General features: G+C 49.3%; 1 protein-coding gene across 1 annotated transcript; it reads left to right on the top strand.

Moving 5' to 3' along the window:
• Positions 1-604: 604 nt before the first annotated feature.
• Positions 605-24,222, top strand: LOC149429391 (T-cell surface antigen CD2-like; the record flags this gene model as incomplete). The annotated part of the gene is made up of 3 exons (XM_089666461.1): positions 605-895; positions 15,726-15,974; positions 24,115-24,222. Coding segments are annotated over exons 1-3 (631 nt in total), but the record flags the coding sequence as incomplete, so codon positions are not given.
• Positions 24,223-26,418: the final 2,196 nt, after the last annotated feature.

Here is a 26,418-nt window from a genome sequence, read left to right as displayed (position 1 = left end):
TAATCTGTTGGGTTGTGGCAGGCTACATTTTGTGGTGTGTCTGGTGAGGGGGTGTGTGGGGGAGGGGTGTGTCTGGTGCGGGGGAGGGGTGTGGACAGTGGAAGGGTGATAACACCGGGGTTCAAGCTGTAGGATAGCTGGAGGGACTCTAGAAGGGTGTAATTACTAAGCTGCTCCTCAACTCTAATCAGTGCACCAGATTGTATGTAAGATTTGTATCTGCCAGTGTGTGGTCAGCCATCTGGATTGGAGTGGAGTCTCCCTCCGGTGGTGGGCAGAGGTAGTGCGGCTGTGGAAGGATATCACGGCTGATCTTACATACGGTTTTATATATTCAGTTGCGTCCCCTTTATTCCCTCGTACCCCCAGTCACGGCCGCACGTGCGCTCCTCGGTTAGCTAGTCGCTGTGGGCGTGGCGTGTGGGGAATCCATGACAGTCGCACGTGTCTAGTTCCCGCTGCCCATAATGGCGGCACGGGGCCGCAGACCCTGCAGTGAAATGGTTGATTTGGGGGCTCCTGTGGGGGTGGGAGGATGCTGAGGATAAATCTCTCCCCTCACCCGCTTTAATTCCTCCAATAGGAGCGGCCGTGGTGACAGCGACACCGAAACCCTACGCCATGGATACCGCGGTGCAGCTGGACATCCCCAACTGCCACTTCCTGGAGGCGGACTCTGTGGAGTGGAAGCGGGACAACGTACGTCTGCGCAGGAAGAGGCCGACAGATACTCTGCAGACGGACCCGGACCCGGCGTGTGGCTGCAGAATCCTTTCCAACGGAGCGCTGCACCTCCAACGCCTGGAGAGGGAAGGAGAGGCGATCTACGCCGTGCTGGTGCATGACAAGGGGGGACTGCTGAAGTGTAACGAGTCCATGACCGTCATCGGCCAATGTGAGTGACACCAAATGATGGCTATGACTACAGGTATTACCGCAGAGGGGAGCTCATCCTCCAGACCGGATCATAATGATCGGAAAGTGCCCCATCATTGGTGTCAGTGGGAGGAATAGTGCCCCATCATTGGTGTCAGTGGGAGGAATAGTGCCCCATCATTGGTGTCAGTGGGAGGAATAGTGCCCCATCATTGGTGTCAGTGGGAGGAATAGTGTCCCGTCATTGGTGTCAGTGGGAGGAATAGTGCCCCATCATTGGTGTCAGTGGGAGGAATAGTGCCCCGTCATTGGTGTCAGTGGGAGGAATAGTGTCCCATCATTGGTGTCAGTGGGAGGAATAGTGCCCCATCATTGGTGTCAGTGGGAGGAATAGTGCCCCATCATTGGTGTCAGTGGGAGGAATAGTGTCCCGTCATTGGTGTCAGTGGGAGGAATAGTGCCCCATCATTGGTGTCAGTGGGAGGAATAGTGCCCCGTCATTGGTGTCAGTGGGAGGAATAGTGCCCCGTCATTGGTGTCAGTGGGAGGAATAGTGCCCCATCATTGGTATCAGTGGGAGGAATAGTGTCCCGTCATTGGTGTCAGTGGGAGGAATAGTGCCCCATCATTGGTGTCAGTGGGAGGAATAGTGCCCCATCATTGTTATCAGTGGGAGGAATAGTGCCCCATCATTGGTGTCAGTGGGAGGAATAGTGCCCCATCATTGGTGTCAGTGGGAGGAATAGTGTCCCATCATTGGTGTCAGTGGGAGGAATAGTGTCCCATCATTGGTGTCAGTGTGAGGAATAGTGCCCCGTCATTGGTGTCAGTGGGAGGAATAGTGCTCCATCATTGGTGTCAGTGGGAGGAATAGTGTCCCGTCATTGGTGCCAGTGGTAGGAATAGTGCCCCATCATTGGTGTCAGTGGGAGGAATAGTGCCCCATCATTGGTGTCAGTGGGAGGAATAGTGCCCCATCATTGGTGTCAGTGGGAGGAATAGTGTCCCATCATTGGTGTCAGTGGGAGGAATAGTGTCCCATCATTGGTGTCAGTGGGAGGAATAGTGCCCCATCATTGGTGTCAGTGGGAGGAATAGTGCCCCATCATTGGTGTCAGTGGGAGGAATAGTGCCCCATCATTGGTGTCAGTGGGAGGAATAGTGTCCCATCATTGGTGTCAGTGGGAGGAATAGTGCCCCATCATTGGTGTCAGTGGGAGGAATAGTGCCCCATCATTGGTGTCAGTGGGAGGAATAGTGCCCCATCATTGGTGTCAGTGGGAGGAATAGTGCTCCATCATTGGTGTCAGTGGGAGGAATAGTGCCCCATCATTGGTGTCAGTGGGAGGAATAGTGCTCCATCATTGGTGTCAGTGGGAGGAATAGTGCCCCATCATTGGTGTCAGTGGGAGGAATAGTGCCCCATCCTTGGTGTCAGTGGGAGGAATAGTGCCCCATCATTGGTGTCAGTGGGAGGAATAGTGTCCCATCATTGGTGTCAGTGGGAGGAATAGTGTCCCATCATTGGTGTCAGTGGGAGGAATAGTGCCCCATCATTGGTGTCAGTGGGAAGAATAGTGCCCCATCATTGGTGTCAGTGGGAGGAATAGTGCCCCATCATTGGTGTCAGTGGGAGGAATAGTGTCCCATCATTGGTGTCAGTGGGAGGAATAGTGCCCCATCATTGGTATCAGTGGGAGGAAAAGTGCCCCGTCATTGGTGTCAGTGGGAGGAATAGTGCCCCATCATTGGTGTCAGTGGGAAGAATAGTGCCCCATCATTGGTGTCAGTGGGAGGAATAGTGCCCCATCATTGGTGTCAGTGGGAGGAATAGTGCTCCATCATTGGTGTCAGTGGGAGGAATAGTGCCCCATCATTGGTGTCAGTGGGAGGAATAGTGCTCCATCATTGGTGTCAGTGGGAGGAATAGTGCCCCATCATTGGTGTCAGTGGGAGGAATAGTGCCCCATCCTTGGTGTCAGTGGGAGGAATAGTGCCCCATCATTGGTGTCAGTGGGAGGAATAGTGTCCCATCATTGGTGTCAGTGGGAGGAATAGTGCCCCATCATTGGTGTCAGTGGGAGGAATAGTGCCCCATCATTGGTGTCAGTGGGAAGAATAGTGCCCCATCATTGGTATCAGTGGGAGGAAAAGTGCCCCGTCATTGGTGTCAGTGGGAGGAATAGTGCCCCATCATTGGTGTCAGTGGGAAGAATAGTGCCCCATCATTGGTGTCAGTGGGAGGAATAGTGCCCCATCATTGGTGTCAGTGGGAGGAATAGTGCTCCATCATTGGTGTCAGTGGGAGGAATAGTGCCCCATCATTGGTGTCAGTGGGAGGAATAGTGCCCCATCATTGGTGTCAGTGGGAGGAATAGTGCCCCATCATTGGTGTCAGTGGGAAGAATAGTGCCCCATCATTGGTGTCAGTGGGAGGAATAGTGCCCCATCATTGGTGTCAGTGGGAGGAATAGTGCTCCATCATTGGTGTCAGTGGGAGGAATAGTGCCCCATCATTGGTGTCAGTGGGAGGAATAGTGCCCCATCATTGGTGTCAGTGGAACAAAGAGTGCCTCCTGGTTGCCTACTGGCCTGACACAAGTATTACAGTCTTTCTGATCAGCAGTGTGGATCCGGGGCTTAGATTTGGGTGTATAAAATGACAAAATCAGCAGATCCTGGAAAAGCCCCCCCCCCCCAGAAATGTCCCCCATGTTGTCATGTTACAATGTATCCCCCCCATGTTGTCATGTTACAATGTATCCCCCCCCCATGTTGTCATGTTACAATGTATCCCCCCCATGTTGTCATGTTACAATGTATCCCCCCCATGTTGTCATGTTACAATGTATCCCCCCCCCATGTTGTCATGTTACAATGTATCCCCCCCATGTTGTCATGTTACAATGTATCCCCCCCCATGTTGTCATGTTACAATGTATCCCCCCCATGTTGTCATGTTACAATGTATCCCCCCCCCATGTTGTCACGTTACAATGTATTCCCCTCATGTTGTCATGTTACAATGTATCCCCCCCATGTTGTCATGTTACAATGTATCCCCCCCATGTTGTCATGGTACAATGTATCCCCCCCATGTTGTCATGTTACAATGTATCCCCCCCATGTTGTCATGTTACAATGTATCCCCCCCATGTTGTCACGTTACAATGTATCCCCCCCATGTTGTCACGTTACAATGTATCCCCCCCATGTTGTCATGTTACAATGTATCCCCCCCCCATGTTGTCATGGTACAATGTATCCCCCCCCATGTTGTCATGTTACAATGTATCCCCCCCCATGTTGTCATGTTACAATGTATCCCCCCATGTTGTCATGTTACAATGTATCCCCCCATGTTGTCATGTTACAATGTATCCCTCCCCCATGTTGTCATGTTACAATGTATCCCTCCCCCATGTTGTCATGGTACAATGTATCCCCCCCCATGTTGTCATGTTACAATGTATCCCCCCCCCATGTTGTCATGTTACAATGTATCCCCCCCCATGTTGTCATGTTACAATGTATCCCCCCATGTTGTCATGTTACAATGTATCCCCCCATGTTGTCATGTTACAATGTATCCCCCCATGTTGTCATGTTACAATGTATCCCCCCATGTTGTCATGTTACAATGTATCCCCCCATGTTGTCATGTTACAATGTATCCCCCCCATGTTGTCATGTTACAATGTATCCCCCCCATGTTGTCATGTTACAATGTATCCCCCCCTTGTTGTCATGTTACAATGTATCCCCCCCCCATGTTGTCATGTTACAATGTATCCCCCCCATGTTGTCATGTTACAATGTATCCCCCCCATGTTGTCATGTTACAATGTATCCCCCCCCATGTTGTCATGTTACAATGTATCTATTGAGATTGGATGTGATGGACCAACACAAAGCGGCACATAATTGTGAAGTGGAAGGAATATGAGAAATGGTTCCAACATTTGTGACCAATAAATCTGTGAGAAGTGTGGGGAACATTTTTATTCGGCCCCCCGGAGTCAATACTTTGTAGGACCCCCTTTGGTTGCCATTCCAGCTGCAAGTCTTTTTGGGGATGTCTCTTTGCACATCTAGAGAGGGACATTTCTGCCCGTTCTTCTTTGCAGAATCCCTCAAGCAGTCAGATTGGATGGAGGACGTCTGGGAACAGCAATTTTCAGGTCAGGCCACAGATTCTCCATTGGATTTGGGTCTGGACTGTGATTGGGCCATTCTAACACATGAAGATGCTTTGATCGGAACCATTCCATTGTAGCTCTGGCTGGATGTTTCGGGTTGTTGTCCTGCTGGAAGGGGAACCTCCGCCCCGGTCTCAAGTCTTCTGCAGACTCTAACAGGTCTTCTTCTAAGATTGCCCTGTATTTGGCTCCATCCATCTTCCCATCAACTCTGACCAGCTTCCCTGTCCCTGCTGAAGAGAAGCATCCCCACCACATGATGCTACCACCACCATGTTTCACGGTGGGGATGGTGTGTTCAGGGGGATGGGCAGTGTTAGTTTTCTCCCACACATAGCATTTTGCTTTTAGGCCGTAAAGTCCCATGTTGGTCTCCTCTGACCAGAACCCCTTCTTCCACATGTTTGCTGTTTCCCCCACATGGCTCCTTGCAAACTGCAAACGGGACTTCTTATGGCTTTCCTCCAACAATGGCTCCTTCTTGTCACTCCTCCATAAAGGACAGATTTGTGGAGTGACGACTAATAGTTGTCCTGAGGACAGATTCCCCCCCTGAGCTGTGATCTCTGCAGCTCCTCCAGAGTTCCCATGAGCCTCTTGGCTGCTTCTCTGATGAATGCTCTCCTTGCCCGGCCTGTCAGTTTAGGTGGACGGCCATGTCTTGGTAGTTTGGCAGTTGTGCCGTACTCCTCCCGTTGTCGGAGGATGGATTGAACCCAGCGCTCCGTGAGATGGGCAAAGATTGGGAGATGTTTTATAACCTAACCCTGCTTTATACTTCTTCACGACTTTATCCCTGACCTGTCTGGTGTGTTCCTTGGCCTTCATGATGCGGTTTGTTCACTAATGTTCTCTAACAAACCTCTGAGGACTTCACAGAACAGCTGGATTTATACTGAGATCACATGACACACTGAGGGGGGGGGGGCTCTATGTACTAATCAGGTGACTTCCGAAGGCAGTCACCTTTTGGGGTAGCAGCACCACCCCTGTCATTATATAAGCAGTCCATACGTCGACAAGAAACATGCTGAATGGGGGAGAGAGTTCATGAAGGAGAGGCAAGCTCATGACTGTGCTTCATCTTTCACAGGCTGGGGGGGCAGGTCCATGAGACCCGGGCTCAGAGAAAGTGGTTCAAATGATTTTAGGATCTGAGGACATCTAATGGCAGAAAAAAAGTACTGCAGGGGGGGAATCTTTGGGTTGAAGGTAAATATTACAGCAGGGGATGTGTGGCTTAGCGGTGGAGTAAAGCTACACACCACCAGACCTCTGCATTACCGGGAGGGAAAACCTTTCACGAAACTGCACCAGGGCTACTTCTCACCAATGACAAAAAAAATAAAGAGGACAGAAATATTGACCGAATTGACCCCACCTAGGTCAGACATCCGATAGTTCTTCTCTTCTTCATAGTTAAAAGCCAACCCTGCTGACCTAGACTCTGCCGCAATGGGCCTGAGAGGGAGATAAGTGTGGATGAGAGCCAACCCTGATGATTCCATAGCACAGAGTAACAGGAAGCAAGTCCAGTGTCACCTTCTCCGTCCCTCCACCTTACTAGCTCTCCCACAGGTTCAGGTTCTTCAGGCACCTGATCATCTCTGCAGGCAAAAGTCCAACCTCCTTATCACTTTCCTCCCTACTAGAACAGAACTTGAAACTATGGTCAGCAAGATGGAGTCCAACTTCAAGGCTGGGGTGGACAGTAATTCCGATATAGACAGCAGGGTCACCAACCTGAAGGGTGGACATCTTTCTACAGAAGAACATCGGAACTCTCTGGAAGCTTTGCACCACAACCGCTAACGGTGGTTCTCCCAATTCCAGCTACGATGCAGAGAACCGCTACTGTAATGTCTTTTCTAATTGGAGGAACCACCAATGGAGCCCCAGTGAACCACAAGCCCAGGAAACTCCTCTCCTAACCATGTGAAGGATGTCCTTTGCCATGAACAAGGAGATTCTGTGCCAAGTGTGGCAACAGGGTTGTACGTCTATTGATGGAGCCCAAATTCATATCCTCTCTGATCTTTCTGCCATTCGCTATGCATGCAGCACCTCATGAAACCTTTCCTGGAAAAGAACCCAAAGACCCGTTGCATCTCACAAGTGGGGCTACCCTTTCCACTTGATAATCCGCAAGCAAGGCACGCCTTTTTGTACTTTGTTCACCTCCTCGGCAACCAGCACTATCTGCTTACAGTTGAAAGAAAAAGTATGTGAACCCCTTGGGATTCCATGGAGTTTTGCATGAATTGGGCATAAAATGTGCTCTGAACGTCATCTAAGTCACAACAATAGAAGAACACAGTCTGCTGAACATAATACTACACAAACATTAGATGTTGCCATGGTTTAATTGCACATAACATGTAAACATTCACAGTGCAGGGAGGAAAAAGTATGTGAGGCCCTAGCTTAATGACTTCTCCCAGAGCTAATTGGAGCCAGGAGTGAGCCAACCTTGACTCCAATCAGTGTGATGATATTGGATGTGTTGCTGACACCTGTTTTGGGTTTACTGGTTTCAAGAAGCACTGTCTGATGTGAACCATGCCTCGCAGAAAAGAGCTCTCAGAAGACCTACCATCAAGAATTGTTGACTTGCATGAAGCTGGAAAGGGTCACAAAAGTATCTCCTTGAGCCTTGATGTTCCTGTGTCCACGGTAAGGCAGACTGTCTACAAATGGAGAAAGTTTAGCACTGTTGATACTCTCCCTAGACGTGGTCGTCCTGTAAAAATGACTGCAAGAGCACAGCGCAGAATGCTGCATGAGGTAAAGAAGAATCCCAGAGTGTCAGCTAAAGACCTACAGAAATCTCTGGCACATGCTAACATTTTTGTTGACACATCTACAATAAGGAAATCATTAAACAAGAATGGAGTACATGGGAGGACACCACGGAGGAAGCCATTGCTGGCCAAAAAGAAGATTGCAGCACGTTTGAAGTTTGCAAAAGAGCACCTGGATGTTCCACAGCACTACTGGCAGAATATACTGAGGACAGATGACACCAAGATTGAGTTGTTTGGGAAGAACACACAACACTATGTGTGGAGAAAAAAAGGCCCAGCACACCAACATCAAAACCTCATCCCCACTGTGAAACATGGCGGAGGGAGCATCATGGTTTGGGGCTGCTTTGCTGCCTCAGGGCTGGACGGATTGTTGTCATTGATGGGAAAATGAATTTCAGAGTTTATCAAGACATTTTGCAGGAAAACGTACGACCATCTGTCCGCCAACTGAAGCTCCGCAGAGGATGGGTGATGCAACAGGACAATGACCCAAAGCATACAAGTCATTCAACAAAACAATGGCTGCAACAGCACAGAATACGCCTTCTGGAGTGGCCCAGTCAGAGTCCTGACCTCAACCCGATTGAAATGCTGTGACATGACCTTAAGAGAGCGATTCACACCAGACATCCCAAGAATATTGCTACACTGAAACAGTTTTGTGAAGAGGAGTGGTCCAAAATGACTCCAGATCGTTGTGCAGGTCTGATCTGCAACTACAGGAAACGTTTGGTTGAGGTTATTGCTGCCAAAGGAGGGTCAACCAGTTATTAAGTCCAAAGGTTCACATACTTTTTCCTCCCTGCACTGTGAATGTTTACATGTTATGTGCAATGAAACCATGGCAACATCTAATGTTTGTGTAGTATTATGTTCAGCAGACCGTGTTCTTCTATTGTTGTGACTTAGATGACGTTCAGAGCACATTTTATGCCCAATTCATGCAAAACTCCACGGAATCCCAAGGGGTTCACATACTTTTTCTTGCAACTGTATCTGCCGGGAGATCTTTGTTCCCTACTGGCCACTGTCCATCAAGACCCAAAGACCTTTGGGTCCACCTCAACTGCAGAAATAATGGTGCTTCTGCTCACTCAGTTGTTAATTTCTGATCTTATCTGCTCGCCAACGAGGCCTAGCACCAACTCCTACAGCACCACCATGTGAACCTAATCTTCAGACTTTGGTAGCTCTCTCTTCTTTTCAGCTCTACTGCGGTTGTATTGTGCATGGATGGTCTACTGTCCTCAGTGAAGCCACTCGAAGGTAGCAGATTCTCACCTGTTCTGTAGCTCTTTTGGATGATGTGCATGAGGGGTGGTTATTCCACGTAACTACTTACTTCATGTTGTCTGATATCAGTCTTGACTTATTATCTACCTGGTGGGACACCATCCATGTGTTGCTGCCAGGACCCCGATCTAAACCTGCAACCTCTGCTGTGTCTGGTAGTATCTCTTCTTGCTGATCCACCCAAGATTCTAGACAGCTCTCTGCCTGATTTCTTAGACAACCTTGACTTGTGTCTTGTTCTTCTTGAACCCTTTGCTCTTCCCATGAACTTCTTATTTAAGCCATGGCTTTGCACTTCTGGTTTGCTCTCTCCAGCCAATGTCTCGCTCTTGTCACTCCTGCTGCTGTCTGGATCATTACCGACCTTCGACTTGTTCCCCGACTAAGCTTTTGCTTGATCCCAACCTGTACAGGATAAGTACAGTCATGGCCGAAATTGTTGGCACCCTTGATATTTTTCCTGAAAATCAAGTATTTCACACAAAAAAGGTATTGCATTAACACATGTTTTGCTATACACATGTTTATTCCCTTTGTATGTATTGGAACAAATATAAAACAGAGGCAGAAAAGCAAATATGACATAATGTCACACAAAACCCCAAAAATGGGCTGGACAAAAGTATTGGCACCCTTAACTTAATATTTGGTTGCACACCCTTTGGAAAACATAACTGAAATCAGTCGCTTCCTATAACCATCAATAAGCTTCTGACACCTCTCACCCGGAATTTTGGACCACTCTTCCTTTGCAAACAGCTCCAGGTCTCTCTTATTGGAAGGACACCTTTTCCCAACAGCAATTTTAAGATCTCTCCACAGGTGTTCAATGGGATTTAGATCTGGGCTCATTGCTGGCCACTTCAGAACTCTCCAGCGCTTCTTTGCCATCCATTTCTGAGTGCTTTTTGACGTATGTTTGGGGTCATTGTCCTGCTGGAAGACCCAGGATCTTGGACGCAAACCCAGCTTTCTGACACTGGGCCCTACAGTGCGACCCAAAATCCTTTGGTAATCCTCAGATTTCATGATGCCTTGCACACAGTCAAGGCACCCAGTGCCAGAGGCAGCAAAACAACCCCAAAACATCATTGAACCTCCACCATATTTTACCGTAGGTACTGTGTTTTGTTCTTTGTAGGCCTCATTCCGTTTTCGGTAAACAGTAGAATGATGTGCTTTACCGAAAAGCTCTATCTTGGTCTCATCTGTCCACAAGACGTTTTCCCAGAAGGCTTTTGGCTTACTCAAGTACATTTTGGCAAACTGTAGTCTTGCTTTTTTATGTCTCTGTGTCAGCAGTGGGGTCCTCCTGGGTCTCCTGCCATAGCGTTTCATTTCATTTAAATGTCGACGGATAGTTCGCGCTGACACTGATGCTCCCTGAGCCTGCAGGACAGCTTGAATGTCTTTGGAACATGTTTGGGGCTGCTTATCCACCATCCGGACTATTCTGCGTTGCAATCTTTCATCAATTTTCCTCATCCGTCCACGACCAGGGAGATTAGCTACAGTGCCATGGGTTGCAAACTTCTTGATAATGTTGCGCACTGTGGACAAAGGCAAATCTAGTTCTCTGGAGATGGACTTGTAACCTTGAGATTGTTGATATTTTGCCACAATTTTGGTTCTCAGGTCCTCAGACAGTTCTCGTCTCCTCTTTCTGTTGTCCATGCTTAGTGTGGCACAGACAGACACACAATGCAAAGGTTAAGTGAACGTCTCTCCTTTTTATCTGCTTTCAGGTGTGATTTCTATATTGCCCACACCTGTTACTTGCCCCAGGTGAGTTTACAGGAGCATCACATGCTTGTAACATTCTTATTTATCCGCAGTTGTGAAAGGGTGCCAATACTTTTGTCCAGCCCATTTTTGGAGGTTTGTGTGACATTATGTCGAATTTGCTTTCTTTCCTCCCTTTTTTTGTTTTGTCCCAATACACACAAAGGGAATAAACATGTGTATAGCAAAACATGTGTTAATGCAATACGTTTCGTGAGAAATACATGATTTCCTGGAGAAATATCAAGGGTGCCAACAATTTCGGCCATGACTGTATAGGCAGGGGCGGACTGACCATTCGGGAACTCTGGCACTGCCCAAGGGTCCGGGGTCAGTAGGGGGCCCCATGAGATGCCCCTGGTACCTTTCATAGTCTTTTTTGGGTGTGGTTTGAGCGTGGGCGAGGACACAGGGGCTCCATGATCCCCTATTGCCCGGGGGCCACACGAGTTGTCAGTCCGCCCCTGGGTATAGAGCGCATCAATGGAGGAGATGTGGACCAAGAGATGTCAGCTGGGGATGGAGGAGACACCGGACAACAGGCACCGGGCAGTACTTCTAGGAGTTGAAGCAAACTCTGTATATGGAAGAGGATAGAACAAGATGGCGCTTCTAAGTGCAGTATATCCAGAAGAATCTTTAATTGGGACGGGTACAAACTCGTGGTTAGAACAGGCCCAATGGAATTGCCAGAGTGCAGATGGTCAATCCGCCATGCGAGAACAGGCTGTGCCAGGGGAGCTGAGGATCAGATGTCCAAGATGGCCACTGCAGGTTCCATGGAATGCACACTGGAGTGCACATTGTCCAGAAGACCACACCCGGAAGTGACGCGTTTCGGAGCTCCTTCTTCAAGACCGATATGATCCAGACCTGCAAGCAGTTGTTACCAACTTTGGCCTGCTTACTGGCTACGCTTCTGATTGATCCCAACCTGTTATATCTGCTACTGGACCCCGGATTGGTTGACCTCCTGGTGGGGCGATCCTGAGGACCGTGACCTGGTGCTAACATGCAAAACCCATCCCCACCACCAGGAGCTCCGGTGATTACCGCTTTGTGCTTAGACTCCGCACCTCAGGTGAGCCCACATCATCCATCAGGGTGACCTGCCTGTGTACTCGTCCTGCTGGTCGGTGAGAGCCTCCTTATTGCTATAACTACTGGTCTCCAAGCCTGACCTCTGACCCCTGACCTCTGACCCCCGACCCCTGACTGTGACAGTTACACTCCTTTAGGCGGGCCTTTTCCTGGTAACACTTTGCATGGTGTCGCTCAAACTCGTTGTGGCTGAAGATTTCTAACTTTCTGCTGTCTTTGCCAATGGACCTTCCTTCGTATTCTGCTTTGGGCTTTTGTGGACCATCCAGATACATCTTCCCTGATCAGTTATATACACGGCTCCGACCAATGACAGGGCGACTTTGTAATCCGAGTCTGGCACCAAGTCGATGAACCTCCTAGGATATGGATCTGGTCAGGTAAGTCGTAGAGGGGGATGTTCATCGGTTTCGGCTGCTTTGGTGTTCATGAAATTACCAACAGATGGGAAACAATGAGACAACCCCCAAAACAGGAATGGTTTTACAGGTGGAAGCTGCTGACATTTTTTCCCTCCTCATCTTTTCTGATTGGTTTTCACTAGTTTTGCATTTGGCTCGAGTCAGTGTCACTACTGGTAGCATGAGGCCATACCTGGACCCTACAGAGGTCACACAGGCAGTCCAACTCCTCCAGGATGGCACATCAATACCTGCCATGTTACTTTGTGTCTCTGTATCCCCCGCCTGATCGATGTTTATAAACAATGTTACTTTGTATCTCTCCATCCCCCGTCTGATTGATGTTTATAAACAATGTTACTTTGTATCTCTCCATCTCCCGTCTGATTGATGTTTATAAACAATGTTACTTTGTATCTCTCTATCTCCCGTCTGATCGATGTTTATAAACAATGTTACTTTGTATCTCTCCATCTCCCGTCTGATTGATGTTTATAAACAATGTTACTTTGTATCTCTCCATCTCCCGTCTGATCGATGTTTATAAACAATGTTACTTTGTATCTCTATCTCCCGTCTGATCGATGTTTATAAACAATGTTACTTTGTATCTCTCTATCTCCCGTCTGATCGATGTTTATAAACAATGTTACTTTGTATCTCTCCATCTCCCGTCTGATCGATGTTTATAAACAATGTTACTTTGTATCTCTATATCTCCCGTCTGATCGATGTTTATAAACAATGTTACTTTGTATCTCTATATCTCCCGTCTGATCGATGTTTATAAACAATGTTACTTTGTATCTCTATCTCCCGTCTGATCGATGTTTATAAACAATGTTACTTTGTATCTCTATATCTCCCGTCTGATCGATGTTTATAAACAATGTTACTTTGTATCTCTCTATCTCCCGTCTGATCGATGTTTATAAACAATGTTACTTTGTATCTCTATCTCCCGTCTGATCGATGTTTATAAACAATGTTACTTTGTATCTCTCTATCTCCCGTCTGATCGATGTTTATAAACAATGTTACTTTGTATCTCTATCTCCCGTCTGATCGATGTTTATAAACAATGTTACTTTGTATCCCTCTATCTCCCGTCTGATCGATGTTTATAAACAATGTTACTTTGTATCCCTCTATCTCCCGTCTGATCGATGTTTATAAACAATGTTACTTTGTATCCCTCTATCTCCCGTCTGATCGATGTTTATAAACAATGTTACTTTGTATCTCTCTATCTCCCGTCTGATCGATGTTTATAAACAATGTTACTTTGTATCTCTATCTCCCGTCTGATCGATGTTTATAAACAATGTTACTTTGTATCTCTCCATCCCCCGTCTGATCGATGTTTATAAACAATGTTACTTTGTATCTCTCTATCTCCCGTCTGATCGATGTTTATAAACAATGTTACTTTGTATCTCTCCATCTCCCGTCTGATCGATGTTTATAAACAATGTTACTTTGTATCTCTCCATCCCCCGTCTGATCGATGTTTATAAACAATGTTACTTTGTATCTCTCTCTCCGGTCTGATCGATGTTTATAAACAATGTTACTTTGTATCTCTCTATCTCCCGTCTGATCGATGTTTATAAACAATGTTACTTTGTATCTCTCCATCTCCCGTCTGATCGATGTTTATAAACAATGTTACTTTGTATCTCTCCATCTCCCGTCTGATCGATGTTTATAAACAATGTTACTTTGTATCTCTCCATCTCCCGTCTGATCGATGTTTATAAACAATGTTACTTTGTATCTCTCTATCTCCCGTCTGATCGATGTTTATAAACAATGTTACTTTGTATCTCTCCATCTCCCGTCTGATCGATGTTTATAAACAATGTTACTTTGTATCTCTCCATCTCCCGTCTGATCAATGTTTATAAACAATGTTACTTTGTATCTCTATCTCCCGTCTGATCGATGTTTATAAACAATGTTACTTTGTATCTCTCCATCCCCCGTCTGATCGATGTTTATAAACAATGTTACTTTGTATCTCTCTATCTCCCGTCTGATCGATGTTTATAAACAATGTTACTTTGTATCTCTCCATCTCCCGTCTGATCGATGTTTATAAACAATGTTACTTTGTATCTCTCTCTCCGGTCTGATCGATGTTTATAAACAATGTTACTTTGTATCTCTCTATCTCCCGTCTGATCGATGTTTATAAACAATGTTACTTTGTATCTCTATCTCCCGTCTGATCGATGTTTATAAACAATGTTACTTTGTATCTCCATCTCCCGTCTGATCGATGTTTATAAACAATGTTACTTTGTATCTCTCCATCTCCCGTCTGATCGATGTTTATAAACAATGTTACTTTGTATCTCTCCATCTCCCGTCTGATCGATGTTTATAAACAATGTTACTTTGTATCTCTCCATCTCCCGTCTGATCGATGTTTATACATTTTTTTGTGGCAGGAGAAATTGCCAATAGGGTACTTTCAGATACATTTTTTTTATTCTGCCTGTATGTTGTCTGCATTGCCTCCCAAATTTGTAGTTGGAATGTAAGCTCCTCTGGTACAGAGACTGATGTGACTGTGGGGGAGGAGACATTAGAGTGTAAGCTCCTCTGGTACAGAGACTGATGTGACTGTGGAGGAGGGAACATTAGAGTGTAAGCTCCTCTGGTACAGAGACTTATTGGACTGTGGGGGAGGGGACATTAGAGTGTAAGCTCCTCTGGTACAGAGACTGATGGGACTGCGGGGGGAGGGGACATTAGAGTGCAAGCTCCTCTGGTGTGGATCGTGGCTCGGTGTCTTCTCATGGTGTGGATCGTGGCTCGGTGTCTTCTCATGGTGTCGATCGTGGCTCGGTGTCTTCCCATGGCGTCGATCGTGGCTCGGTGTCTTCCCATGGTGTCGATCGTGGCTCGGTGTCTTCCCATGGCGTCGATCGTGGCTCGGTGTCTTCCCATGGCGTCGATCGTGGCTCGGTGTCTTCTCATGGTGTAGATCGTGGCTCGGTGTCTTCTCATGGTGTAGATCGTGGCTCGGTGTCTTCTCATGGTGTAGATCGTGGCTCGGTGTCTTCTCATGGTGTAGATCGTGGCTCGGTGTCTTCTCATGGTGTAGATCGTGGCTCGGTGTCGCTCTCCCACTCATGCCGTGTCTGTAGAGTTATGGGGCAGATGCATGATGGCGAGGCGTGTGCTCTGTGTACAGGTCATGTTATGGGTGGAGGCACCGTGTACATAACAGATGACAGATATGTTCTCATGTGTTGCAGATCCCGTGGACACGCCATTCATGAATTACACGTGTAAAACTAATAAAAGGGTGGAGGTGTATTGCGTGATCTCTCAGGGAACGGAGCCGGAATTATCTCTGAAACAAGATGGCGCACTACAGAGGAAGGGGGGAGGGAAATCCCTCAGCGCCTCATTCACCTTCCAGCCAGATATGAACGTCACGTGTACCGCCAGGAACCGCGTCCGAGAAACAACGGAGTCCACCATAATCAAATGTGGTGACAAGGGTGAGGCATTCGCTACATTGTTTCCACGTTACAGCTGTGATAAGGGGGAGTCAGTCATTCGCTACATTGTTTCCACGTTACAGCTGTGATAAGGGGGAGTCAGTCATTCGTTACATTGTTTCCACGTTACAGCTGTGATAAGGGGGAGTCAGTCATTCGTTACATTGTTTCCACGTTATAGCTGTGATAAGGGGGAGTCAGTCATTCGTTACATTGTTTCCACGTTATAGCTGTGATAAGGGGGAGTCAGTCATTCGTTACATTGTTTCCACGTTATAGCTGTGATAAGGGGGAGTCAGTCATTCGTTACATTGTTTCCACGTTATAGCTGTGATAAGGGGGAGTCAGTCATTTGTTACATTGTTTCCATGTTATAGCTATGATAAGGGGGACTCCGTCATTCGTTACGGTGTACCTTGGGCCCCAGGCTGTGTTTATTCAGGGACCCTTCACCCTAGGGGCCCCGCTGATCGCATTCAATGAACTTTCCAGGCAACAGGATAGAGGAAGCTGAGGCGTCAGGTGAACCTGACGTACTCCTCTGACACCAGTCTGATCATGGCTCCTCCTACCACAATGGCCACCTCTTGTCTGGCGGGAGCCGATCATCATACATAGAAGCGGCATTTCTATCTCTTCTCTATATAAACAGCTTCCCTGGAATCTGCTGCATCCCTAGCAACTGCTGCATGCTTAGCAATCGCCGCATGCTTAGCAACCGCCAACATCACCGAAGATTGCTTACATGGTCAGGAATCTGTAATGAAAAGGGGCGGGGATAGCAGTGACATAGCAGTGACATCACCACCCAGATATGGTCATGGCCACGCCCATTCCTTTATATAGCTGATGGAAGCCAGTGATGACCTAAACTGCTCTGAGTTCAGTCTGGCAGGTATTTGATAAAATTTCACGACGTTCAAATGCCGAATCTGAACCTGACTGAACCCAATGGGAGCCAAATCTGTCAGATAAAAAAGGCTAATGTGGACTACAATGCGAGGGGGTGGTAAAAAAATAGCTTGGGGGTGGGCACTGCCATAGGGAACATGGACCAATGGAGGAAAAAAAAAAAGATTCAGCCAGCAGATGAAGACGCAGTAGTGTAGACGCAGTGGTCGGGTAATGTTGAGGAGTGTAGACGCAGTGGTGGGGGGATGTTGAGGAGTGTAGACGCAGTGGTCGGGTAATGTTGAGGAGTGTAGACGCAGTGGTCGGGTAATGTTGAGGAGTGTAGACGCAGTGGTGGGGGGATGTTGAGGAGTGTAGACGCAGTGGTCGGGTAATGTTGAGGAGTGTAGACGCAGTGGTGGGGGGAAGATGAGGAGTGTAGACGCAGTGGTCGGGTAATGTTGAGGAGTGTAGACGCAGTGGTGGGGGGATGTTGAGGAGTGTAGACGCAGTGGTCGGGGAACGTTGAGGAGTGTAGACGCAGTGGTCGGGGAATGTTGAGGAGTGTAGACGCAGTGGTCGGGTAATGTTGAGGAGTGTAGATGCAGTGGTGGGGTAATGTTGAGGAGTGTAGACGCAGTGGTGGGGGGATGTTGAGGAGTGTAGACGCAGTGGTCGGGTAATGTTGAGGAGTGTAGACACAGTGGTGGGGGGAAGATGAGGAGTGTAGATGCAGTGGTCGGGGAATGTTGAGGAGTGTAGACGCAGTGGTCGGGGAATGTTGAGGAGTGTAGACGCAGTGGTCGGGGAATGTTGAGGAGTGTAGACGCAGTGGTCGGGTAATGTTGAGGAGTGTAGATGCAGTGGTGGGGTAATGTTGAGGAGTGTAGATGCAGTGGTCGGGGAATGTTGAGGAGTGTAGACGCAGTGGTCGGGTAATGTTGAGGAGTGTAGATGCAGTGGTCGGGTAATGTTGAGGAGTGTAGACGCAGTGGTCGGGGAATGTTGAGGAGTGTAGACGCAGTGGTCGGGTAATGTTGAGGAGTGTAGATGCAGTGGTGGGGTAATGTTGAGGAGTGTAGACGCAGTGGTCGGGTAATGTTGAGGAGTGTAGATGCAGTGGTGGGGGAATGTTGAGGAGTGTAGACGCAGTGGTCAGGTAATGTTGAGGAGTGTAGACGCAGTGGTGGGGTAATGTTGAGGAGTGTAGATGCAGTGGTCGGGTAATGTTGAAGAGTGTAGACGCAGTGGTGGGGTAATGTTGAGGAGTGTAGACGCAGTGGTCGGGGAATGTTGAGGAGTGTAGACGCAGTGGTCGGGGAATGTTGAGGAGTGTAGACGCAGTGGTGGGGTAATGTTGAGGAGTGTAGATGCAGTGGTGGGGTAATGTTGAGGAATGTAGATGCAGTGGTCGGGTAATGTTGAGGAGTGTAGATGCAGTGGTGGGGTAATGTTGAGGAGTGTAGACACAGTGGTGGGGTAATGTTGGAGGAGTGTAGACGCAGTGGTCGGGTAACAATGAGGAGTGTAGATGCAGTGGTCAGGTAATGTTGAGGAGTGTAGACGCAGTGGTCGGGGAATGTTGAGGAGTGTAGACGCAGTGGTCGGGTAATGTTGAGGAGTGTAGATGCAGTGGTGGGGTAATGTTGAGGAGTGTAGACGCAGTGGTCGGGTAATGTTGAGGAGTGTAGATGCAGTGGTGGGGTAATGTTGAGGAGTGTAGACGCAGTGGTGGGGTAATGTTGAGGAGTGTAGACGCAGTGGTCGGGTGTAACGGAACCGGTACCCGACCGCACTTGGGTATATTCCGTTATCCCGCAGCTTCCACTGTCTGAACACCATCCACGGACCACACCCTGAAATCCCTCAGGAAATAGACAGCACCCAGCTCTTCTTAAACAGGAAGCCAACTTTCTTTATTTAACACAAAACACAGGATATATACAGAGGGCGGGGAAACACAACCAGGAACAGGAAATACATCATCACCCCTCCCCATCCCACCAAGACACAGAACAATGGGATGAAGCACATGGCAAAGGACATTGACCAACCCCCACACCAATACACAAACAGTGCATCCCATAATAGTTGGCTGGACAGGAAGACACAGCACAATGGGGGGAGCACATGGCAAACAGACAATGGACAACCATGTGACTCAGAACAAGGGACAACACACTATACACAAGACTCAGACATTCACATACACACCCTGTACCCCTTAACAGGCACAGGGTGGGTTAAACATAATGATTTGGGGAGATGATACAGAGGTCCCCCCACCCCCAAAAGTCACTCCCGTCACATATCTCCCCTTTCGGCAGGAGACTAACACAGGAGTAGATCCCAGACGGATGTACTCTGAAGTTAGTCTGTACTTCCAGTCCCTCAATGCCGGCACCCACACAGTACCCCATGCAAATTGTCCCACACCAAGCGTTACTCACCCAGCCAACCTCTGCCTCTCCTGTATAACATACCCGCCGCTGGGAAGAAGTACGGACTGGTCCTTCTCCCTGAAGTCCTCTCAGCCGCTGGAGAGAAGACAGGGTGGCTGGGCCGACTCCATCCTTCTGTGGGGGATCTGGGCCAACTGCTCAGCATCCCTGGGGTATCCAGGTTGTGGCTGTAGTTGCTAGGCAGAGGCCAGTGGCGCTCTGCCCTGGTGCCAGCGCTTCTGCTGGGGACCCCACATCTGCTCCGGCTAACCATAGGGGAGGGAGGCCGGCTTCCTCCACTCCCAGACTGTGGATCTGCTGCTGGGATGGCATTCCTCTGTCACTGTCCCCCTGGTGCACAGATCCTGGCTTGGGAGGGAAAACAGTTTCCTCCGCTCTGGCTGACTATGTGGGAGAGAGGACAACAACCTCCTCTACCTTCTCACCCTGGGCCTCTGAAACTACCACAGGCATGGGGCAGAGGTCCTGGACCTTCTGTCCGGTTGTCAGCGCTTCAGCTGGCGGCTCCCCGGCTGGTTCCTCCTCAGAAAAAAAATCAATCAAATCCCCAGCCTCTGGAACTGGGGTTTGGGGATCGGGGCTCACCATCTCCTGTCTGTGGAATTCAGGAGACATTACCAGTGCTGGGCAGACTTCAGTACTGTTTGGCCCTGTTGCCAGGTCTACTGCTGGTTCTCCTCAGCTGAGAGGTCTATCAGATCCCCAGTCTCTGGAATTTCCACTGCTGACTCTTGGGCATGCTGCCGAACATGTCCTAGCAGCTGCCTGTATGCCCTTTCTAGATCCAGTTCTTTCTTCAGCAGGTATTGCAGATCTGGCTCAAGCTCTGAGACCCCTCTGAGACCGAACATAGCCTCTCTGCCTTCCCGCAACTCCCTCCAGAGTAGGTTCTCCTCTATCGCCAAACACAAAAAGATCTGTAAGGCTCTCCCACAACAATCCAGGCCCACCAAAGTCATGTCCCTCAGGAGAGCACTCTGTTGACACCCCTAAATATTTCCTGCTCTGCGTAGCACCGCAGAGCCCAATATCTATTGTCCAGTTGTATTTCCTGCTGGACCAGCCTGTCCAACTCAGTCACCCATTGCTCCTGGGGTGCTCTCCCAGGAATGGCATCCGTAAAATTCCGATGGTCGCTGACCCGTTCCCCTGGGGTTGGATAGCACTTGCCTTTGTCCATACCAGCAGCCTGGACAGCCCCTCTCCAAAGCACCTCCCAAATCCGTTGCCTGAGCTCCAGGTACTGATCCGTAGACACAGTCCTGGGGTATGATGCAAGAACAGTCTGTAGCAGCCCTGGGAACTCTGATACCAGGTCCATATCTCCACTGGGGTGACCAACGTCTACTTTCCTGATCTTAGATCCGGAGGTGGTTTGGATGTGTTCACAGCTTGGAAGCAAAATCCCACCGCTGCCACCAATGTAACGGAACCGACCCCAGACTACACTTGGGTATATTCCGTTATCCCGCAGCTTCCACTGTCTGAACATTATCCACGGACCACACCCTGAAATCCCTCAGGAAATAGACAGCACCCAGCTCTTCTTAAACAGAAAGCCAACTTTCTTTATTTAACACAAAACACAGGATATATACCCCTTAACAGGCACAGGGTGCCTTAAACATAATGATTTGGGGAGATGATACAGAGGTCCCCCCACCCCCAAAAGTCACTCCCGTCACATCGGGGAATGAGGAGTGTAGACGCAGTGGGTGGGGTAACGTTGAGGAGTGTAGACGCAGTGGTGGGGTAACATTGAGGAGTGTAGACGCAGTGGTCGGGGAATGTTGAGGAGTGTAGATGCAGTGGTGGGGTAATGTTGAGGAATGTAGATGCAGTGGTGGGGTAATGTTGAGGAGTGTAGACGCAGTGGTCGGGTAACGTTGAGGAGTGTAGATGCAGTGGTCAGTAATGTTGAGGAGTGTAGATGCAGTGGTCGGGTAATGTTGAGGAGTGTAGACGCAGTGGTGGGGTAATGTTGAGGAGTGTAGACGCAGTGGTGGGGTAACGTTGAGGAGTGTAGACGCAGTGGTGGGGTAATGTTGGAGGAGTGTAGACGCAGTGGTCGGGTAACGTTGAGGAGTGTAGACGCAGTGGTGGGGTAATGTTGAGGAGTGTAGACGCAGTGATGGGGGAATGTTGAGGAGTGTAGACGCAGTGGTGGGGGAATGTTGAGGAGTGTAGACGCAGTGGTGGGGTAATGTTGAGGAGTGTAGACGCAGTGGGTGGGGTAACGTTGAGGAGTGTAGACGCAGTGGTGGGGTAATGTTGAGGAGTGTAGACGCAGTGGTGGGGTAACGTTGAGGAGTGTAGACGCAGTGGTGGGGTAATGTTGAGGAGTGTAGACGCAGTGGTGGGGTAATGTTGAGGAGTGTAGACGCAGTGGTGGGGTAATGTTGGAGGAGTGTAGACGCAGTGGTGGGGTAATGTTGAGGAGTGTAGACGCAGTGGTAGGGTAATGTTGGAGAAGTGTAGACGCAGTGGTCGGGTAACGTTGAGGAGTGTAGATGCAGTGGTCAGGTAATGTTGAGGAGTGTAGACGCAGTGGTGGGGAATGTTGAGGAGTGTAGACGCAGTGGTGGGGGAATGTTGAGGAGTGTAGACGCAGTGGTGGGGGAATGTTGAGGAGTGTAGACGCAGTGTTGGGGGAATGTTGAGGAGTGTAGACGCAGTGGTGGGGGAATGTTGAGGAGTGTAGACGCAGTGGTCGGGTAACGTTGAGGAGTGTAGACGCAGTGGTGGGGGAATGTTGAGGAGTGTAGACGCAGTGGTGGGGTAATGTTGAGGAGTGTAGACGCAGTGGTGGGGTAATGTTGGAGGAGTGTAGATGCAGTGGTGGGGTAATGTGAGGAGTGTAGACACAGTGGTGGGGGAATGTTGAGGAGTGTAGACACAGTGGTGGGGAATGTTGAGGAGTGTAGACGCAGTGGTGGGGTACCATTGAGGAGTGTAGACGCAGTGGTGGGGTAATGTTGGAGGAGTGTAGATGCAGTGGTGGGGTAATGTTGAGGAGTGTAGACGCAGTGGTGGGGGAATGTTGAGGAGTGTAGACGCAGTGGTGGGGGAATGTTGAGGAGTGTAGACGCAGTGGTGGGGTACCATTGAGGAGTGTAGACGCAGTGGTGGGGTAATGTTGGAGGAGTGTAGATGCAGTGGTGGGTTAATGTTGAGGAGTGTAGACGCAGTGGGTGGGGGGAATGTTGAGGAGTGTAGACGCAGTGGTGGGGGAATTTTGAGAAGTGTAGACGCAGTGGTGGGGTAATGTTAATGGGAGGGCAGCGGAATGCGATCTGTAGGGGGAGGGGAGCGGAATGCGATCTGTAGGGGGGAGGGGAGTGGAATGCGATCGGTAGGGGGGGAGGGGAGTGGAATGCGATCTGTAGGGGGGAGGGGAGTGGAATGCGATCTGTAGGGGGAGGGAAGCGGAATGCGATCTGTAGGGAGAGGGGAGCGGAATGCGATCTTTAGGAGGGAGGGGAGTGGAATGCGATCTGTAGGGGGAGGGGAGTGGAATGTGATCTGTAGGGGGAGGGGAGTGGAATGCGATCTGTAGGGGGAGGGGAGCGGAATGCAATCTGTAGAGGGGGAGGGGAGCGGAATGCGATCTGTAGGGGGGAGGGGAGTGGAATGCGATCTGTAGGGGGGAGGGGAGTGGAATGCGATCTGTAGGGGGGAGGGGAGTGGAATGCGATCTGTAGGGAGAGGGAGCGGAATGCGATCTTTAGGAGGGAGGGGAGTGGAATGCAATCTGGAGGGGGGAGGGAGTGGAATGCGATCTGTAGGGGGGAGGGAAGTGGAATGCGATCTGTAGGGGGGAGGGAAGCGGAATGCGATCTGTAGGGAGAGGGGAGCGGAATGCGATCTTTAGGAGGGAGGGGAGTGGAATGCGATCTGTAGGGGGGAGGGGAGTGGAATGCGATCTGTAGGGGGGAGGGGAGCGGAATGCAATCTGTAGAGGGGGAGGGGAGCGGAATGCGATCTGTAGGGGGGAGGGGAGTGGAATGCGATCTGTAGGGGGGAGGGGAGTGGAATGCGATCTGTAGGGGGGAGGGGAGTGGAATGCGATCTGTAGGGAGAGGGGAGCGGAATGCGATCTTTAGGAGGGAGGGGAGTGGAATGCAATCTGGAGGGGGGAGGGGAGTGGAATGCGATCTGTAGGGGGGAGGGAAGTGGAATGCGATCTGTAGGGGGGAGGGAAGCGGAATGCGATCTGTAGGGAGAGGGGAGCGGAATGCGATCTTTAGGAGGGAGGGGAGTGGAATGCGATCTGTAGGGGGGAGGGGAGTGGAATGCGATCTGTAGGAGGGAGGGGAGCGGAATGCGATCTGTAGAGGGGGAGGGGAGTGGAATGCGATCTGTAGGGGGGAGGGGAGTGGAATGCGATCTGTAGGGGGGAGGGGAGCGGAATGCAATCTGTAGAGGGGGAGGGGAGCGGAATGCGATCTGTAGGGGGGAGGGGAGTGGAATGCGATCTGTAGGGGGGAGGGGAGTGGAATGCGATCTGTAGGGGGGAGGGGAGTGGAATGCGATCTGTAGGGGGGAGGGAGTGGAATGCGATCTGTAGAGGGGGAGGGGAGTGGAATGCGATCTGTAGGGGGGAGGGGAGTGGAATGCGATCTGTAGGGGGGAGGGGAGTGGAATGCGATCTGTAGAGGGGGGGGGAGTGGAATGCGATCTGTAGGGGGGAGGGGAGTGGAATGCGATCTGTAGGGGGGGATTTATAAAGATCTGACTCCTGATAACACTAGCGTTTTTCCAATCTCTGTCCCTCGACTTTTTCCCAGCAGAAGGATGGGATTGGTACCTGTACCTGGCTGTGGCGGCGGGAGGCGTGGCCTTCATCATCTTTATCGTCCTCATCATATACAGCGTGAGATCGTGCCCAAGGCCAGGTGAGCGCCACCCGTGTATAGATCCGCCACCAAAGATCATCCACCATACAGTTGCAAGAAAAAGTATGTGAACCCCTTGGGATTACATGGAGTTTGCATGAATTGGGCATAAAATGTGCTCTGAACGTCATCTAAGTCACAACAATAGAAGAACACAGTCTGCTGAACATAATACTACACAAACATTAGATGTTGCCATGGTTTAATTGCACATAACATGTAAACATTCACAGCGCAGGGAGGAAAAAGTATGTGAGGCCCTAGCTTAATGACTTCTCCCAGAGCTAATTGGAGCCAGGAGTGAGCCAACCTTGACTCCAATCAGTGTGATGATATTGGGTGCGTTGCTGACACCTGTTTTGGGTTTACTGGTTTCAAGAAGCACTGTCTGATGTGAACCATGCCTCGCAGAAAAGAGCTCTCAGAAGACCTACCATCAAGAATTGTTGACTTGCATGAAGCTGGAAAGGGTTACAAAAGTATCTCCTTGAGCCTTGATGTTCATGTGTCCACGGTAAGACAGACTGTCTACAAATGGAGAAAGTTTAGCACTGTTGCTACTCTCCCCTAGGCGTGGTCGTCCTGTAAAAATGACTGCAAGAGCTCAGCGCAGAATGCTGCATGAGGTAAAGAAGAATCCCAGAGTGTCAGCTAAAGACCTACAGAAATCTCTGGCACATGCTAACATTTTTGTTGACACATCTACAATAAGGAAAACATTAAACAAGAATGGAGTACATGGGAGGACACCACGGAGGAAGCCATTGCTGTCCAAAAAGAATATTGCAGCACGTTTGAAGTTTGCAAAAGAGCACCTGGATGTTCCACAGCACTACTGGCAGAATATACTGTGGACAGATGACACCAAGATTGAGTTGTTTGGGAAGAACACACAACACTATGTGTGGAGAAAAAAAAGGCACAGCACACCAACATCAAAACCTCATCCCCACTGTGAAACATGGCGGAGGGAGCATCATGGTTTTGGGGCTGCTTTGCTGCCTCAGGGCCTGGACGGATTGTTGTCATTGATGGGAAAAATGAATTCCAGAGTTTATCAAGACATTTTGCAGGAAAACGTACGACCATCTGTCCGCCAACTGAAGCTCCGCAGAGGATGGGTGATGCAACAGGACAATGATGACCCAAAGCATACAAGTCATTCAACAAAACAATGGCTGCAACAGCACAGAATACGCCTTCTGGAGTGGCCCAGTCAGAGTCCTGACCTCAACCCCATTGAAATGCTGTGGCATGACCTTAAGAGAGCGATTCACACCAGACATCCCAAGAATATTGCTACACTGAAACAGTTTTGTGAAGAGGAGTGGTCCAAAATGACTCCAGATCGTTGTGCAGGTCTGATCTGCAACTACAGGAAACGTTTGGTTGGGGTTATTGCTGCCAAAGGAGGGTCAACCAGTTATTAAGTCCAAAGGTTCACATACTTTTCCTCCCTGCACTGTGAATGTTTACATGTTATGTGCAATGAAACCATGGCAACATCTAATGTTTGTGTAGTATTATGTTCAGCAGACTGTGTTCTTCTATTGTTGTGGACTTAGATGACGTTCAGAGCACATTTTATGCCCAATTCATGCAAAACTCCACGTAATCCCCAAGGGGGTCACATACTTTTGCTTGCAACTGTATATTTTCCACCATAGATCCTCCTCCATAGATCCTCCTCCATAGATCACCCACCATAGATCACCCACCATAGATCACCCACCATATATCACCCACCATAGATCACCCACCATAGATCCTCCACCATAGATCCTCCCCATAGATCATCCACCATAGATCCTCCTCCATGGATCATCCACTATAGATCCTCCTCCATAGATCGTCCTCATAGAGCCTCCTCCATAGATCTTCCTCCACCATAGACCCTCCACCATAGACCCTCCATTACAGATCCTCCTCCATAGACCTTCCTCCATAGATCATCTGCCATAGATCCCGTGTACATCCCACCACATAGCCCCCCATACCGATCCCGTGTACATCCCGCCACGTAGCCCCCCGCATGGCAGAGTTGTTGGGGGATCTTGGCACCGCTACTAAGAATTGGCGGGGGAGGGGCAGCAGGTGCTGGAGATGAGACCACTGATAAAATGTAGAAGAATTCTCATAGAGAGAAAACATGAATATCCGGTGCAGAGACCGCATCCTGTGACACCGCATGACACC

The sequence above is a fragment of the Staurois parvus genome, unplaced genomic scaffold, assembly GCF_062004578.1.
Source record: "Staurois parvus isolate SC_StPar_1 unplaced genomic scaffold, SC_StPar_1.0 ptg002721l, whole genome shotgun sequence".
Lineage (NCBI taxonomy): Eukaryota > Metazoa > Chordata > Amphibia > Anura > Ranidae > Staurois > Staurois parvus.
Note: the sequence above shows the minus strand (reverse complement) of the source record. Positions and strands in the feature narration are given on the sequence as shown.